Genomic DNA, 17,997 nt, shown 5'->3' on the forward strand with positions numbered 1-17,997 from the left:
TCCTCTCCGAGTATAATAATGTTTCTGACAATTCCTTGATGTAACTATCATGTGTTGAGAGCCGGAAGGGCATTCACTCATGTACTTCAACACAGGGTTAAAGGTATTACAAAGTTTTGGGAAATTTCGAATAATGGGTGGATAGTGATTTTTTACAATTTTGATATATTTGGATGCCCCTGTGGATGTATTAAAAACACCAGAAATTTTAGCCCCAAAAACACTTCTGCTTTCGAGAAAAATTGAATATAAAGATTTACCGGTGCTCCCGGTAAATTTTGATAAATTTCGAATAGCTCCTACGGCCGTGCAATGGTAGATGCGACCATGAAAATCTCAGAGTATGTAGTTGTGGTATATAATTTCCGAACGAGAATAGCTAATCGGTCGATTTTAGTCAATAAACATTGTTATGCCTCCGTTACGAAGTAGCCGGAGGCATTATGTTTTCGGGTTGTCCGTCCGTCCGTACGTCCGTACGTACGTACGTACGTACGTCTGTACGTACGTACGTCCCGTTCTCGTGATCGCGTTATCTGAAGAACTGGTTGATGGATTCCTGCCAAACTTTGGTCATGTATGTATCTTGTAGAGCCGATGAACTGATTAGATTTTGGGGTTACGAGGTCAAAGGTCAAAGGTCACAGGGCTCATTATGCATGCAAAACGAGCTCGTGATCGCGTTATCTGAAGAACTGGTTGATGGATTCCTGCCAAACTTTGGTCATGTATGTATCTTGTAGAGCCGATGAACTGATTAGATTTTGGGGTCACGAGGTCAAAGGTCAAAGGTCACAGGGCTCATTATGTATGCAAAACGAGCTCGTGATCGCATTATCTGAAGAACCGATTGATGGATTGCTGCCAAACTTAGGTCATGTATGTTACTTGCAAAGCCGAAAAACTGATTAGATTTTGAGGTCACGAGGTCAAAGGTCAAAGGCCACAGGGCTCATTATGTATGCAAAACGAGCTTGTGATCGCGTTATCTGAAGAACCGATTGATGGATTGCTACCAAACTTAGGTCATGTATGTTACTTGCAGAGCCGATGAACTGATTAGATGTAGGGGTCACAAGGTCAAAGGTCAAAGGCCACAGGGCACATTATGTATGCAAAAACAGCTCGTGATCGCGTTATCTGAAGAACCGATTGATGGATTCCTGCCAACTTAGGTCATGTATGTTTCTTGCAGAGCCAATGAACTGAGTAGATTCTTGGTTCATAAGGTCAAAGGTCATGGGCTCATTATGTATGCAAAAATAGCTTGTAATCACAATATTCTGAAAACCTGTTAATGGATTACAATTGAACTTGAATTCGAAAAATTTCTCCTGTTTTGGTTTGTAAAATTGCTCTATGACGGAGGCATCATTTTTGACTGCGCGCAGTCGAAGTTCCATCTAGTTTTATAGCTTAATTAATATCTTGACCTTGAGAGGGAGCTATTCAACATAAAGTGTTTATTATTTACAATTTCATAACTTTAGAGTCGATTTCGACCGCGACAACGATCACTGAATATTGTAGGATCGTATACGCTTCCAATATGTTCATTTGAACCAAATTCATGATCCCATACTAAAACTTTGTATTACCTTTAAAGGGGCTCTAGCATGAGAAATACTGGTTCACGCCATCTACGTCTTCTTTTTGACAACTGCACGTAAACAAATGGACTTCATCAACTGGGTCAGCTAGCGCTCGCGAAACAGACCAAAGTTCTCCTCACGCTTCGGTTTCTCATATGTTGCACGCACGTGAATATGTAGGCCCTACTGCGGTCGCGTCGTCCGTAGTCGTATTATAACCGATTTTCCCTGAGTGGGCCTCGGGAAAGACGCATAGTCTTGTCATGCTACAGCCCCTTTAATATCCTTCTGACACGCAGCAGAAATCCTGTCCATTTTAAAACTGTCTCTAACCCCGCTGCTCCCATTTTCTATGATCTTGTTTGTTAAAATTTTAAAGCACTCTGTGCCTTTATTGGGGGGGGGGGGGTAGCTTTATCAAATATTTACATTGGACTCAAAACTGGGATACTCCAGGTTTGAAACCAAGTTGATGTACTAGTGCCCTTTAAAGGCGTCGGTCCCCTTTAAAGGCATCAGTCCCCTGGTTGCTTAATTACAAGCATACGCATGCTTTCTTAGCAGTCAGGTAAAAAAAAAAAACCATCAAACTTACAGTATTTAAAGGACACAAATATTCCTGTAGTGTAGTATGTAGTGATCCAACTGTTGCTGTATGTATGACATTTTTTTTTTCCAGAAACATTGCCATCCTGTTGAGGTTTGATATTTATGTTAGAGGGGTATCATGTAGATCATGACTGATATTTGTTCCCAACATTAACCTAATTCAATGAAAGTTGTGCAAGACAATGAACAGTTGTTGGGACTTTCTCAGCCTTGTACATGTAGGCTAGACTAGTATAGGGGCTCATTAGAGGAATTATATTTTTCTATGTATCTTTTGGTAGATGGGTTCCATCAAAACTGTACAACAACAAAAAACAAAACAAACAAACATTAAAAACTGAAGTTTATGTTCAAGGGCACAATAGTTTGAAAAATGAATATAATACAATTTGTTATTCATGCAATCTGCTGCACTTATACATGCATGTGTACGTGTATTACATTCTAAAGTGAAGTATTTGCCTGTTATTTTAACATAAAAATTAGATTTCCTGATATAATATTCATTGTATGTGTAATGAGTTGTGTCATAGAAGTTGTTTGAATACTACAATCGCAATTTTAATCCTGTGTTTGCACTGGCAGAACTATACAAATAATACTCTGGATGATTCAGAGACTAAAACTCCTACTATTTTTCAAATACACAGTACTTCTGATAGCCAGACTTGTAGTTTTAATTTCAATCCTGTGTTTGCACTGGCAGAACAACAACAAATAATACCCCTGATGATTCAGAAGCCAAAACTCTTTTTATTTCTTCGCAATATGGGTCATTAAAAGCCAGAATTGTGTGTGCATGAGATATGATTCTGCAGTAAATCTTGACTAGAAATGTGGACTTTGCCCTAGCGTAATATTAAACAAAGACACACATGTAGGCGTACATGTATTTCCTTTCTCCCACATTAGTTATTTTGTTTGTTTGTTTGTTTTTTCAAAGTAGAATTTTGGGGAATCCCCACAATGTATAATATCACATCATGGCAGAGACAAAGACACACAATCACACATGTAGGCGTACATGTATTTCCTTTCCCCAGCATTAGTTTTTTTGTTTGTTTGTTTTTTCAAAGTAGAATTTTGGGGAATCCCCACAATGTATATATCACATCATGGAAAAGATATTCTCAGAATAGAAAGGATTCAGAAAATTCCTGTTAGGTTAATAGATTTTATGGTGATTTTGACCATATATTGCATATATTAAAGGCAGTCCCCTCACAAGCAGGAAAAAGAACTGCTCGTACACAAAGACGAGTTCTATGCACAACAGTTCAATGTGTTTTCAGAAAGTGGTGTAATTCATTTTGTAAAGCTCAGTCAAATTATTGCACAACAAGATAGCAAGACTTATAGTATGAATCATAATCGCACCCAATTGCAAACATGTTTTGGGTTGTTGGTGCCTTTGTAGAACTTTAATGATAAAACATTCACACTTAACTACAAAGTTTCCTCTTATCAAAAGCAATGATTTTATAGTGTGAATTTACACGGTATATAGGCTTTTTGTTAAATTGTTCAGGTATGTAGACCAAAACTACACAAATTCTGATCGTCACGTCAAGGTTTCTGACTTTGAAAGCTGCTCTGACACAATGTACATGTGTGTTTTGATGGAAAAATGTGCAACATGTATCATGGTCGGCCAGTGTTTTTGTCTAGTACGGTAGATATGATATTCTATTCATGGGCCTAGCTGATTCAGTTTTGATAGAAGATGCCCTTTTCCAGCCAGGAACACGATGAGAGAATCTAGAGGGATATGATCTATGATGTCATACACCGTCCCTACAGACCAAAAGAGGAATTTTTCTATTAAACTGTCTCGACAGATCCTGTCCCTTAGTCCCATATGTAGTAGATGGTAGTGATTAGAGAGACTATTCACTATCACACTTCTACTACTTTACACATTAGGAACAAGGAACTGCCAAGTATTTGCATCAGAATCTGTAGAATTTGTAAGGAGGAAAATGTGAATGAATAAATAAAATTTGAATACCGGTAAGTAAATCCTCTAAAACCAGAAAGTTTTGCAATTTGCAAAAATTCAATGTTGTTCCATTTGTGATTCAATGAGTATATTAAATTAAATTGACCTTGACAAGAAAATATGTCAGTACAAACCATAGTACAAATGAAAAATGGTGTCTGTAAAATTCAATGAGGCTTGAAAATTGAATGCACCAGGTGCAGAAATAATAATAACATAACGCTTAGGGGAAAAAGGGGGGAAAGGTGATTGCATTTTGGTATGTGAGATGTGGTCTTAAAATAAATGATGCATTATAAAGAGAGAGAAGATGTTTCTTGGAAAGTCTTTTGAATGAAAGTCGAAAAACAGGTAGGGAATTCCAAATGTTTAGACGAACATAACAGAGAGAATTGTTTAATATATTGAAAGAAGCATTCCAATGATGAAATTTATCAGCATTGATTGACTTTTTTTTGGGGGGGGGGGTAATACAAAAAATTGTTTTAAAAAAACCCATTCACATTAGCAGTCATGAGACTGAATTGCAGAGAATGATCATACACATCAAAAAGGTTGAATTTACAGAAGCATTATATTGCATTATTTAGTATGTAAACAAACCACAAAATCATGACCTAAAGCCATGAAACTTTTGCAAATCTGACGCAATTGTAGAATTTAGGAATGTTTCGTTGCTAGTTCTGTGCATACCTGCCAACCCTTCCGAATAATCCGGAATATTCTGTTTTTTCACAATTTCGATTTTTTGTTTTGTTTTTGTGTTGCTTAAGCCAAATTAAGCTTGTTTTATCATTTGATGCGATGTGAGATTTCACGTTTTGCGTGTGTTGAAGGTCTGCATGATTGAGCAGCCAATTTGTATTCGCTTTTTTGCACAGATTTACCGCGTATTGCCAGTTACACTGCCGCCGCATATGCGAACGCCTGTTAAGGGTACAGATTTCTTATTTTCGAAGACATACCGTGCTAAAAATTCTTAATTATCGTTTTCAAATGTTGGCAGGTATGTCTTTGTGTTTGAAATTAAGAAGAAAAATATTACAGGGGTTCAGATTAGTGCATGGGCAAATGAAATAGTATTCAGGAATTTGTTATATACATGGAAAATATGTAAAAATATGGTACATCTCAGAACAGCCGTTTAAAAATTAATCCTGAAGTAAAAATGGGAATCAATTTTTCTTTCCCTTATCTGATAATACGCATATTTATACCTATGTTAATACATGTGATCATATTGTGTTACATTGTCGATATACATGAACATGTATCAGGATGACATAAAGCATTGAAAGGAAGTTCAGCAAAAGAAAACAGTTCCGGGAAATGCCCAGATCATACATGTACCATGATTCATGGCAAAGTAACATTTTGAGGCAGCCTCCCCCCCCCCCCCTCCCTCCCATAATACGTTTAATGAATTTAGAGCTGTGGGTAAATTAGTTCTGGAAAGTTCTGGAAAATTAAAATTCTTTTAAAAAACTCTGGTAAAAACACAAAAGAATACATTTAAAGTTGTAATTGCTTCTGAATGCACATTCGAATTAAATTAAATTTTGTATGCCATTGTTTTTTTCTGTGTAGCAGTTTTGCTTGCTCTAATTTACAAACAAATCATACATGTTCCTGTAGTGCGTGATGTGGCAGTTAATAAGCAACACCAGCCAATTGATGAATGTGTCAAGCCATCAAAAAAACACAAAAGAATACATTTAAAGTTGTTGCTTCTGAATGCACATTCGAATTAAATTAAATTTTGTATGCCATTGTTTTTTTCTAGTAGCAGTTTTGCTTGCTCTAATTTACAAACAAATCATACATGTTCCTGTAGTGTGTGATGTGGCAGTTAATAAGCAACACCAGCCAATTGATGAATGTGTCAAGCCATCAAAAAAACACAAAAGAATACATTTAAAGTTGTTGCTTCTGAATGCACATTCAAATTAAATTAAATTTTGTATGCCATTGTTTTTTTCTGTGTAGCAGTTTTGCTTGCTCTAATTTACAAACAAATCATACATGTTCCTGTAGTGTGTGATGTGGCAGTTAATAAGCAACACCAGCCAATTGATGAATGTGTCTGTCAAGCCATCAAATATTTAAATGTTGCAGTTAGGCAGACCTTTGGGTTCTAGTTCAACATTACTACATCATATAATCGTATATGTATGTATGTATGTCAAAGGTTAAAGGAAAAATGTCCTTTCAATTTTTAAGAATATATACTGTACAAACTTTGAAAAGAAAACTGAAAACAAATTATATACTTATTGATTGTGATCAATTAATGATAAATTATAGCAAAATGCAGGCTATTTATCTTTGTTAATATGAAAATGAAACTACCTTTTCATACTTCTTGAAGCGTGTGTTCGTAACAGGAAATATGTCATACTTGATCGGTTGATCCATCTTGCAGCGTCAAAAGTAGTCATGATTTTGTCACAGTCTTAAATGAGATTGATCTTTAAGATAACATAGCTTGACTGTATCATGACAATTACCTCCTGGACAATCACCCCCCCCCCCCCCCCACACCCGAGAAAACTACCCCAAAGGACACCCCCCCCCCCCCCCAAAAAAAAAAAATAAATAAATAAAAAAAATAAATAAATAAATAAATAAATAAATAAATAAATAAATAAAAAATAAATAAAACCGGTAAATAAAATAATTAAAAAAAAAAAAAAATAAATTTAAAAAAAAAAAGGAAAAAAAAAAATAATAGTAATAATAATAATAAATAAATTGTTCAAAAAATAAAAAAATACCCCCCTTGTTTATAAAGGGGGAGTCCACCCTGATAATAAGTTGGTTTTAATAAAAGCAGATATTTTTTTTTATGGGGGGGAGGGGGTAATTTTCCTTTGGGGTGATTGTCCCGCTGGTAATTGGTCAAGGAGGTGGTTGTCTTAGAACCTAGTTTGACTTATGGAGCTCTCCTCCAGCACATGTAGTAATAATGTTAATAGCTACATTTACATGGCTTTAGCCCAGCTGCCCTAAGGTGCTAAAAGCATTCAATGTATACATTTCTACCAGGTACCCATTTACTACACCTGGGTGGAGAGTGGCAAATGTAGATTAATGTCTTGCTAAAGTACATTAGTGCCACGGTGAGACTCGACCCGTGAACCATGTGATCTACAGTTGGGCGACCTATCCACTTGACCATGACACCTCTACATATAGGACAGGGATTCCGTGGAGCCAAACAGTCTCTGACCCTCAGCAGAGCATCTCCTTGAACAAAGTAGACTGAATTTTAGTCTATTGTATCTTTGACAACACAAAGCTCAGAGCAAATATTGCCAGAATAAAAATGTCTGAACACTCTTGATTTCTTCTCTCTCTGTAGATGTTGGTGACATCATCGCACAGTACAAGCTTCAGCTGGAGCAGTCCAATTCATCGCAAGGATTAAACCAGCAACAGGGTGGTGTCTTCAACAATTCACAAGGTAGCATATCCTCACTCAACAACAATCAACATCAGCAACTAAACCAGCAACAGCAACAGCAGGTCTTACAACAGTCGCAGCAACAACCTCTTCAACTGTCATTAGGTATGTTATATCATAGTGGTGGTGATTATTTTACCTCACTGCTAAGAAAGCATAAATACTTGTAAGTAAGCAACCAGACGGCCGACGGCTTTAGGTCTTCTCCGAGAGATAATGCCTTACCAAAGGGCATCGCCTTGGTTTCGAACTCGGGTCACTGGACTACGAGACCACTGCTCTACCGACTGAGCTATTGCGCCTCCTATGTTGACCTAAAGACTGGTATGGTTTTACTGAAGAAAGGTTTTGTGGGGGCTTATCAAAACTTGACATGGATTTTACAATGCCTTTAGTATAGTTAGAGTAGGGTCCATGGTTAGAGTAAGTGTGTTCACATATAAAACCTGAAGGACAGTATCACGGTGATGTGTGTGCTTATACATTAAAACCAAACCGATATATGAGCATTAATGATTCATGTCATTATAGCAGCAATGCACTCAATATTATTCATTGTACTCCACACTCTCTTTTTCCCCCAAGATTTTGAGGGAAAAAAGGGCTTTGCTTCACTACAATCTCAAATTAAAGAATGCCTATCAAGGCAAATTCACTGAAAATAAATCCATCATTTTGATCAATCTTTCCTTTCAGTTTTGCCAAGAACTATCCATTTAATAGGTTTCAATAGTTCTTTGTCTGAAATTTGATATGGATTGAAACTATTGATTCAATCTATGCCATGTCTTTCCCTACATATGTATATAATGATAGCTGGAATGTATGTATAGTATTCCAAGAAGCACACAGTGTCAGTTTATGGAAATCAGTTCAGGGTAATCTCAAACGGATGAAGAGAGTTTGTTTTTAGAAGGGAAATGTCCTGTAGGATGTCAGTGTGATTTCCTATGATCGTTCTTCCAGAACACTGCTTGCCATGATGTTTGTTTTGCTTTCATTTTCATTTCCTTCTGCTTGTGATCCCTTTCCTTTATGTGCTTTTTGACATCAAACCATTTTTCTTTTCTTTTTCTTCTCTTCTTTATCATTTGCATCATTTTAGTCTTCTTCATTTTTTTCTTCGTCTCCCCCTCCTCTGTCTTCTTCTTTTTCTTCTATGTATTCCTTTGTCTTGTTTTCTTAATTTTCGTTTTTTCTCTTCCTTCTAAATTTATTTTTCTTCCTTTTTTTATAAATCTTAATATTAGTCTATCACCTCTTACCTCATTTTTGTTCTCCCCCCCCCCCCTCTCACTGTTACTTTCACCTCAGTGATCCAATCATTCTCTCTTCTCCCACCTCTTTAATTTCCCTTGTCTTTGTTCTTTCTTTCCCTTTGTCTTCTTGCAACTTCTTCCTTTTCTTTACTTTTTGTGATCTTTCCTTTAATTATTCTCTTTCAATAGCTTTCCATTTTCTCTTGTCTTCCAATCCATCCATTTTGCTACTTACCCTTCTCACTTTTTCTTCTCGCCTCATCACCTCATCTTGAATATTGACCAAGAATCTAACACAATAGTACTTGCAAAAACTGGGTTGCAATAACAATTTATTTGTTCTTTTTCTATTTTAAAAACAGGAAATACAGATTGGATGAATAACCTTGACATTCTCAAAGAAAGCGTGCGGGTTGCAAGCAGCTACAATTTCTCAGATTTAGATTTATCACAATTTGCAGGTGAGTGGCCATAACCTCATTGTCTCTTCGTCCTATCATCTGTCAGTATAAGCAATTTTGTTGGTTCACAACACAAGAAAAGTAAATTTTATAAATGGAGGCTTCATGCCTTTTTTGATAAGGCTGAGAAGTACATGATTCAAGATTAGAGTTATATTGTCCTTTATATATCAGACATTTTTTACTTCCATCAGTGTTAAAAACAATGTAGTTGTAAACAAAGCATTGTTGAGAGGAAGATGGGTGTTACAACTTTGTTAAGATTTGAAGTAACTGTCCTTGCAGATCTCACCAGATGGTATAAGACAGGTGGTATTACAGTGAAACCTGTGTTTCAAGACTATTCAAGGGAATCGAGAAAAGCAGTCTTTATTGGCAGGTGTTCTGCATGTCACAGATTAGCAAACATTAAACCTGTATATATTACAATGCTTTAAAACAGATATTTTTCACTTTCTATGAAATTAGTCATATAGCTAGAATGCAGTGTACAATAATTATAATTATATTTGCTGATATAGCCCCTAACACTTACTTTATCAGAAGTCTCTAAGCGCTCTACAATAATGCTGCATAATAACCCTGGCTTTAGCAGTGCAGCTGTCACACGCTCTGCATTTCAAGGAATAAATTCCTACCAGGTCCCCATTTACAATGCCAAAGTAATCTTTTTTGGGGGGTAATTGATTGAATGAACACTTGCTGTATCACCAGTGGTTCTCTCTGAAAATATGTGAAGCAATGCCTTTTTGAAGAACATTCTAGCAGGTATTTTGACAGTCCGTTACCTAATTTGGTTAGATTTCATGGAATTCTGGTGGTTGCTTAATTTCCCTCTGAAGTTTAGTCATTACCAGGGTTTATGGTAGGATACCATGGCAAAGACATAGGAACTAGTATGTCACAAAGGCCAACCCTTGTTTTGTTTCCTGACTTGCAGTTTGCTATTAAACAGTGTGGCGAGAATCAGTGGTACCGGTACACAGAGTCAGTGAGATTCAGTTGAAATCAGTACAAAATAGACAATTTTGTATGTAGAAAGACAGAAATACTGTACATTCCTAACCCTAAGATTATCACTTGCTATTAGAAGCCTTGTTCTTATAATATGATGCAGTATTGCCTCATGAGCCAATGAGGCAAAATCAAATGACCTACAGGGTAGTGCGCATCATATTTCTGTATACCCACAGTGCACAGATATTCCTAGGGTTCTTCATGTGGTGCTCTTTTTTAAATAGCATTTACAAGTAAAATGCTTTTCTTTTGCTATTATTAAAGCTTTGGGATGCATTTTAAAGCGGGACTGCACTAGTTGTAGCTACTTGCGCTCTCTATATAGCACACAATGTCTAAGCGGTACCCGTTGGACCCCCATGGTCTCCTTTATCTTATGTTAAGTGAGAGCTGATTTGATGAGATAACCACCTTTCAGTGACCATGCAGGGAGGTCTAATCCCTCCTGGCCAAACTAGTGCAGACAGGCTATAACATCATTTGTAGAGTCACATTAGATTTTGTTTGAAATAAATGCGAAATAGAGATGATTACTATGACGAAATGAAAGAAAGACAGTGCAACCTCACCCTAATGCTAATACTATTTGTTTGTTTCTTCTAAATTAAGCACAATGTTCATTTCACATTTCTTGTTGATGCTTATTACACATTTAGATCAAACATAATTTTCATTTCATTTGTTTTGTAAAGCGCTTAGAAACTGTATGTGTATACCAGCGCTATATAAATCTTAGATATTATTATTATTATTATTTGACCCTGTTGATACTCTTGAATGTGCCAGGTCTGATGGAGAGTATGAGGCAAGCAGACTCCAAGAACTGGTCGTTGCAGCCTGGGCAGTTTGCAGATCTGGCTGAATCGCTAAACAACTTCTTCCAGCAGACAGGCGTGGCTGGTTTTCTCAACACAAGTCGGGGTAGTGGAGGAGGTATGTAGCCCTCTTTTTCTCCTGGGGGTGTTTTACAAAGATCCTAAGTTGGACTTAACAGTTATGGAAAGCCGTTAGCATCTTTGAAAATATTTTGTAAAAGTTATTTTAAAAGGCATAAAATGTTGATTCAAATCATTCATATTTTCTATTGTCAAGGAGATTTCATGTTCTTGATGTTGAATTTATGAAAAGTCTAAAATACTTGAGTTTTTGATTTTGAATATATTTCATTCTAAGGCTACGAATGGCTCTCCATAATTTTTAAGTCCAACTTAGAGTTAAGTTCGACTAAGGATCTTTGTGAAACACCCCCCAGTTCTCAAAAAGCTGCACTGCTTGCCAATCTGCAAGCACATATAATTCAAAATCCATCTCCTCACATGGAAGACTGTAAATGGATTGGCACCAAACTATTTACAAAACCTTGTTATGCCTTATACACCAGCTCGTAGTCTAAGATCATCACACCAGCATCTTTTTAAGATCCCCAAGATGCGATTACCATGTGGTGATAGGACCTTTTCAGCTGCAGTACCTTCTGTTTGGAATAATTTACCATTTAATTTGAGAATCATAACTTCCTGAGAGACCTTTAAATCCAAGCTGAAATCTTATCTTTTTTAACAATACCTGTGCTTGCCACTATGACACTCATCCAAACTCTCTCATTCATTCTATTTTTCTTGTACACCTCGGAATAGAATTGTCTAGATAGACGGCGCTATATAAATGCCTATTATTATTATTATTATTAATTTGTACAATAGGCAGTAAGAAATGAATGAATGTGATGAAAAGTAGTTGTAGAGATGGGAAACAGAAGAAGAAAAAATAATCAGAGATAAATTTCAAGGCTGATGCTCTTCCCCTCTGTGCTACATAGTTTACAGACCTTATTGATTCATTTATTTTGGAGAGAAGTTTTCTTCCTTTTCACTGTTGAATTAGGCATGGAATATGACCAATGAGGACTGTACTTAGTCCAAGCGCCCCTAGCATTATTTGTGTACTCCTTCTGAGTTCTGGGGCAAGATATATTTTTATCTCCCCTTTGTAGAAAAGGTTCGTTGGTGTTAAAATAGAAAGAAAACAAAGAAGTATTAGAAACAGAAGAAGATTAAAATAAAAGAAAGAAAATAACTACATGTACATGTATGCAGAATAAGAATGAAAGTAGGATAGTGCATAGATAAATAATTGGAATGTGAGAGGATTTTGATTTTGAGATGATATAAGAGGAAACAAACATCAGGTGATAAAAGAAAAAAAAATAAAGATATTATAAGCAGAATGAAACAACCAAACAATTTAATGAATACAGATGTGGCACACCCCTTTCACTTTCAAAATACCCCCCCCCCCCCAAAAAAAAGGGGGGGGGTTGGAGAAATACAAATGTAGGATAAGATGCATTCTGTAATCAAAAGCAAAACCTCAAATCTATGAAGGATTAAAAATAAGTAGAGCTCAACATATTGTGGTAAAACGTGTGCTTTTAAGGCAACTGAAAGAATATGAAAGCACATTAAACATTCTTAGTTCTTATTGGTTTTGGTTTATCCCGGATCCATTATTGTTGAAGAGAGGAAATAGGAAAGGAAATCGCACTTCAAATCAAGGCCACCTACTCTGTTATTTGGCATGACCTCAAGAAACCTAATTTGTTAAAAAGTCCAAATTTCATACTTACTAGCTGGACACAAATTGTCTGTTTAGATGATTTGACCCTTTAGCCTATTGGTCTATAGATCTATAGAAGCAAAAATGTGAGATCTACTCTCTAAATGGGTTTGAAAGTTCTTAAAGCACATCCAAAAGAGTTCAGACATCTTCCTCAGACGGGAATTGGTAGACTGAAATAAGCCGCCAATTTTTTGATCACCAGTAGTTGTTGTTTTGGCGATTACTTCGTATGTCAGATCGCTGATACAGGTAATTTTTACTTTTGGATGTGATATAACAACTTTCAAACCAGTATTTACATCTTGATGAAACTCTTCCATAATCTACTCTCTAGGACGGTTGAAATGGTTTGAAATCATTGACATGATGAATGATGAATAAATAATCATCCTTTCTAGCTGCACGCAATTTTATCCCTTTAAGGTGATTGGTTCTGTTATATTGAATGACATATCTTTTCTTCTGTGTTTGTATCTATAAAAGGTAAAGATTAAATCTTTAGGATTATATTTTTTTCAAATAATGGTTAATATGGGATGAAATGATAACATTTTCTCTGTAACAATTTATAATCTTGTGTTTTGTTCTTGATGCCCCCATTACAGGTAGCGCATTCAGCGACAGCCCGCACAGCAGCATCTCCAACTCAACGACAGGTGGCGGGGGTTTCCTGATGGGTTCACCGCCCCTCCTCAGTCCCAACAGTAGCCACCAATCCTTGGGCGTGCCTTCACCGGTCATGGGTATGGGTCACAACAACCTCAGCCCAACCATGGTTCCTCAACCCCACCAGGGGACATCGCCAAACGCTCACATGCAACGGGTAGTCCACCAGAGTGTTCTGCCGCGACGCACGACCGATTTCCCCGATGACGACATTGAAGATAACTTTCCGTGGGACACCATCGCGTAGCTGTTGCCTCTCCTAGATAGTGACTTAGAGATCAGAACTCTCTCTCGATCTTATCCCCCTGGGTGTTCAGCACCTGGGTTAGGTCTTTGGGCAAGAGAGTGGTAATCCTTGGATGCTTCAGGTGTCTTGATACATCCGCTCATGCTCCGTGCCAGGTGCGGAGACTGTGCTAGTTTCAGAGGCTGTGCAAGTGTTGCCGTAAGGGAACTACAAAGGGCGTAGTCCCAGCATGGTGTGGAAAAGAGTGTTGCCAAGAAAAGCTCGGTGGCACATCTATCTTTCATCGGATTGGGAAAGTGGACTGCAACATCTACAAATCTGGTGGGTGTGAAGGAACAGGTTGGCTCTTGCTTCAATGGCTTCATCTGTAGAGAATACAGCTGTGATTCTATGAAGGAAACGAGTGTCACAGGAATAACAGCAATGTGGTACACTTTGAAAGGCCACTGAGGAATGCAGTTGCAACCTTCCAGAGAAGAGAAGATGAGTGTCCTAGAAGAAAAAGAAGCCTGGGATACTCTGAATGATCACTTGTATGAATGCAGTTGAGTCTTTCTCAAGAAGATTTATGTCATAGGAGTAAAGTGAAATCTAATCTGAAAGACTGCTGAGGAATACACTTGTGTCTTTTTACAGAAGACAAGTTTTGCGGGCAGAAGACAAAATCCTGTACACCCTGAAAGACTGATGTGGAGTCAACAGAAGATTGAGGGTATAAATCTGAGGGTTGAACCCCTTGTTGATGATGGAGTGTAGAAGGTCAAAGATCCTTGTTTTGAAAGGCTCTTGGAAAAGGTGTCTCTGGATAGTACTTCCTTAATTTAAAGAATGAAGAAGCTTTTCAGAGGAGATGATGAAATATTACGATCATTGCTGCATGATAAGTAAACTAGAATGTACATTCTTGATGCAAATGGGTAAGAAATGGACCCAGAATCTATATAAGATATTCCAACGCCTGAAGACTGCATCCTCTTTCTTGTTTAGCATCAAAGGAGATGCACACATAGGGGGAAAAGGCAATAGTAAATTGCCGGGGGGAATTTTATCTGTTACTTTTCATAATATTTTATTGTAAACACTATCTCGCCAATTATGTTGTACAGATGTGGATATGTACATAGACGAACAGCTATATATTTGTGATGTTTGGGTGAGTGTGTGTGAGTGTTAACGGCAATACACCCAAGACTGTGCTGGCTTGTGGTTCTCTCTAATCTCTTATCTTTCTCAGATACTTCTAACAATTTATACAGGGTGGTCCATAAAAAAACAAAATATCATACTTTCAATAATGTGAGGCAAGTTCTACTGGTACCATTATACAGGGAATCTTTTCGGGAGAAAATTGATACCTTATTTGCGTCAATAGGTAGACTATTTTTTTCTTTTTCTGGATCAATTTTTAAGACATCCTCTGGCAGTGCTCCTTGCAGAAAATGATGCATCATTGTGTAATTTCGAAAAATGTATGATGGTTGAGGTTTGTGCACGCTGTTATTAACCTTCAGATTGAACACAAAACATAATATTCCACAAACCTTTGTCTTTTTTTCAGGCATTTTTAATGACTGTTGAACACTGACATGAAATTATAAGAACTGTTTAAAACAAAGTTTTGTTGATACTGAACAAATTTGAACCCCCACCCTTGCATCACAAAATGACCCCTTAAACAAAAACCCCTCTACCAAATGAGTCAATAATGGTGTCATTTTTCTTGTGAAAAACTCTCCGTCAGCTGTTACCAGTGAATTTGACCACACTTCAATGAAAGCATGCTAATCCGTTTTTATTGGACCACCCTGTATAATAGATTTTTTTATTTTTTTAAAGCCAGGTTTTAGTAAAGGTATCTCTAATTGCAGTGGCAGCTTGTTTAGTACTGATAGTACCATGTTTTGTTTGTTGATACCTCCTCCATATTTTCCTGTTTGGAGAAATTAACAAAGTGAGTGCATGCATGCGCTGTTAAAGCCTACTTCAGATTTGACGCGGCAAAAAACCACAGCAGTTCTGTTACGATGATGTTAATTGTATTACGCTTCACGTTTCCAATCACAGAGCTCGGTGAATAAGCGCAAGACCTTTATTGCGCGCAGTTGTTATTCATATACGTGAACAAAAAACATGGCAATTAACCGCGTCATATCTGTACGAGCCTTTGATGTTTGATTTGCTATTAAATAGATGCATAATTTCATAAGGGTCTACCATATTTGATACAGAGTTGCCCTTTTCACAATATGCAGGCATATAGATGCATGATGCATGCCCATATCTATTGCAATATACAGTGTATCAATTTTTGGATTGACTTGTTTAAAGGCAGCTTCATTGATTTGTTTTGATGACTATTAGATTTTGGATTAATTATTAATTTAATCATTTATATTTGAATTAATTTTTGAATAATTGGATTTCTTGTTCTTAAAATGTGTTATACTGAAATTCTATAAAATCATGTTTCATTTGGTAAATTCAACTTTTTAAGTTATATTGTCCTAGTGAATACTAAGCTAAAAATCAGAATATGTTTATTCAAGTCAAATAATTAAAAATATTCTATTCTGTTATACAGGGTTATTTAACTCAAGAGTTGTATGCCAGATCATTTTCTTTCTTACGGGCATTTTTCATTTATCACTTATTCTGTTCATATTATCCATCACAAATTTTGTTTCTAGGTTTTATTTTTTTTAAAAGAAAATATAAAGATAAATAAATTGATATTAAAAGTGTAAATAACACTTCGCACAGAATCACTTTCATTTGCAGGAATATCAAACACTGCAATAATCTTTCTCTCAAAATTTGATATTGTAATGTATTAATGACGAATGTAAGTGGCCTTCGATTACAAGAAATCAGGTGTTTCAAGTTTTTCCATCATTATTCCAAGGTAGTGCTATTGAAAATTAGTGAAACCAAGACTTATTGTACATAGTTCATGAGGCTGTTTATGTTATTAATTGTGAGGTGTTGTCTATACCTATTACTGCTGGCAAGTTGACTGTAAAGCAACCAATAATGTAACTTGCCTGTATGGAAGTAAGGAAGAAATCAGTATAAATGCCTGGCACACAATTCTATGCAACTGACAGAAGATATATTGAATTGCTGAATTCTTCTTTCATAATTTGAGACATTACTTTATGAGAAATTCACAAAGCACAATATATTTAATACAACACAATCATATCTAGTCATTGATGTGGAATAGGGCTCACACTTTATATTTATAGACAAGTGTTTTTGTGTTTGTTTTGTTGTACATGTATTATGTATGTGGTGAATTAGAATTATTTTGTAAAGCCTACCGTGCACTCTACAATCCAATTGCACTCCAACATTGGAAAAAAAGCCAAAAATAATATCAGGTATTGAATATATGAAAATATTAGTGCTTTCAGGATTCTGCAGTCATGTTCATGCATGTACCTTAGATGCGCAGGGCCAGCTGGGGGGTGTTTCACAATCGCTGTTGGATCGTACAGTGGGCAGTGAGCTTAAGCCGTAGTCCATCTTTTCTATCAGTCCAAGTGCTTATCCATCAGTACGATACTGTTTCAGGGTCTCAAATACAGCTATTATAGTTATTTTTTTTTTTTTTTTTTTTTTTTTTTAAGTAAGTAGTTGCTTGGAGTTATACATAAAGACCCAAAGTTATTGCATTATTAAAGAGGCCTTTTGAATATCTTGACAACTGGATTGAATTTCTAAACAAATTATCACAATACTTCTACTAATCATTGAGGTTACCTTTTAGATAATTTTATGAAAACAGAATGAAATTATAAAGCTTTAAGTACGAAGTATGAATGCGTTTATGCAGCTGTGACATAATACCCGCACTGGGATCAACAGTAAACTACTGTGCTGTCTTTACTGATCTGATTGAAGTTTTAATTCTTGGGCGAAAAGGGCTTGTGACCAGTGTGATCGTTTCATAATGTGATGGCCTTTTTCTGAGTATTAATGTTAGCAGGGTTTGCATACATACATGTAGCTGGGAATTTGGAGGGAATTTGGAGCTTGTTCATTTGCAGTGTCTTTATTAGCGCC

General features: G+C 36.5%; 1 protein-coding gene across 1 annotated transcript in view; it reads left to right on the forward strand.

Annotated features, from left to right (window-relative positions):
- Positions 1 to 16,558, forward strand: part of LOC753796 (forkhead box protein J3) — a 47,185-nt gene extending 30,627 nt beyond the window's left edge. The window contains exons 6-9 of the mRNA XM_030986588.1: positions 7,562 to 7,768; positions 9,285 to 9,383; positions 11,187 to 11,333; positions 13,625 to 16,558. Of these exons, the coding sequence (XP_030842448.1) occupies positions 7,562 to 7,768; positions 9,285 to 9,383; positions 11,187 to 11,333; positions 13,625 to 13,932 (761 nt within the window). The 3' untranslated portion in view covers positions 13,933 to 16,558. The remainder of the gene's footprint in view (positions 1 to 7,561; positions 7,769 to 9,284; positions 9,384 to 11,186; positions 11,334 to 13,624) is intronic.
- Positions 16,559 to 17,997: the final 1,439 nt, after the last annotated feature.

This window comes from Strongylocentrotus purpuratus, unplaced genomic scaffold, assembly GCF_000002235.5.
Source record: "Strongylocentrotus purpuratus isolate Spur 01 unplaced genomic scaffold, Spur_5.0 spur5_scaffold_16, whole genome shotgun sequence".
NCBI classification, from domain to species: Eukaryota; Metazoa; Echinodermata; class Echinoidea; order Camarodonta; family Strongylocentrotidae; genus Strongylocentrotus; species Strongylocentrotus purpuratus.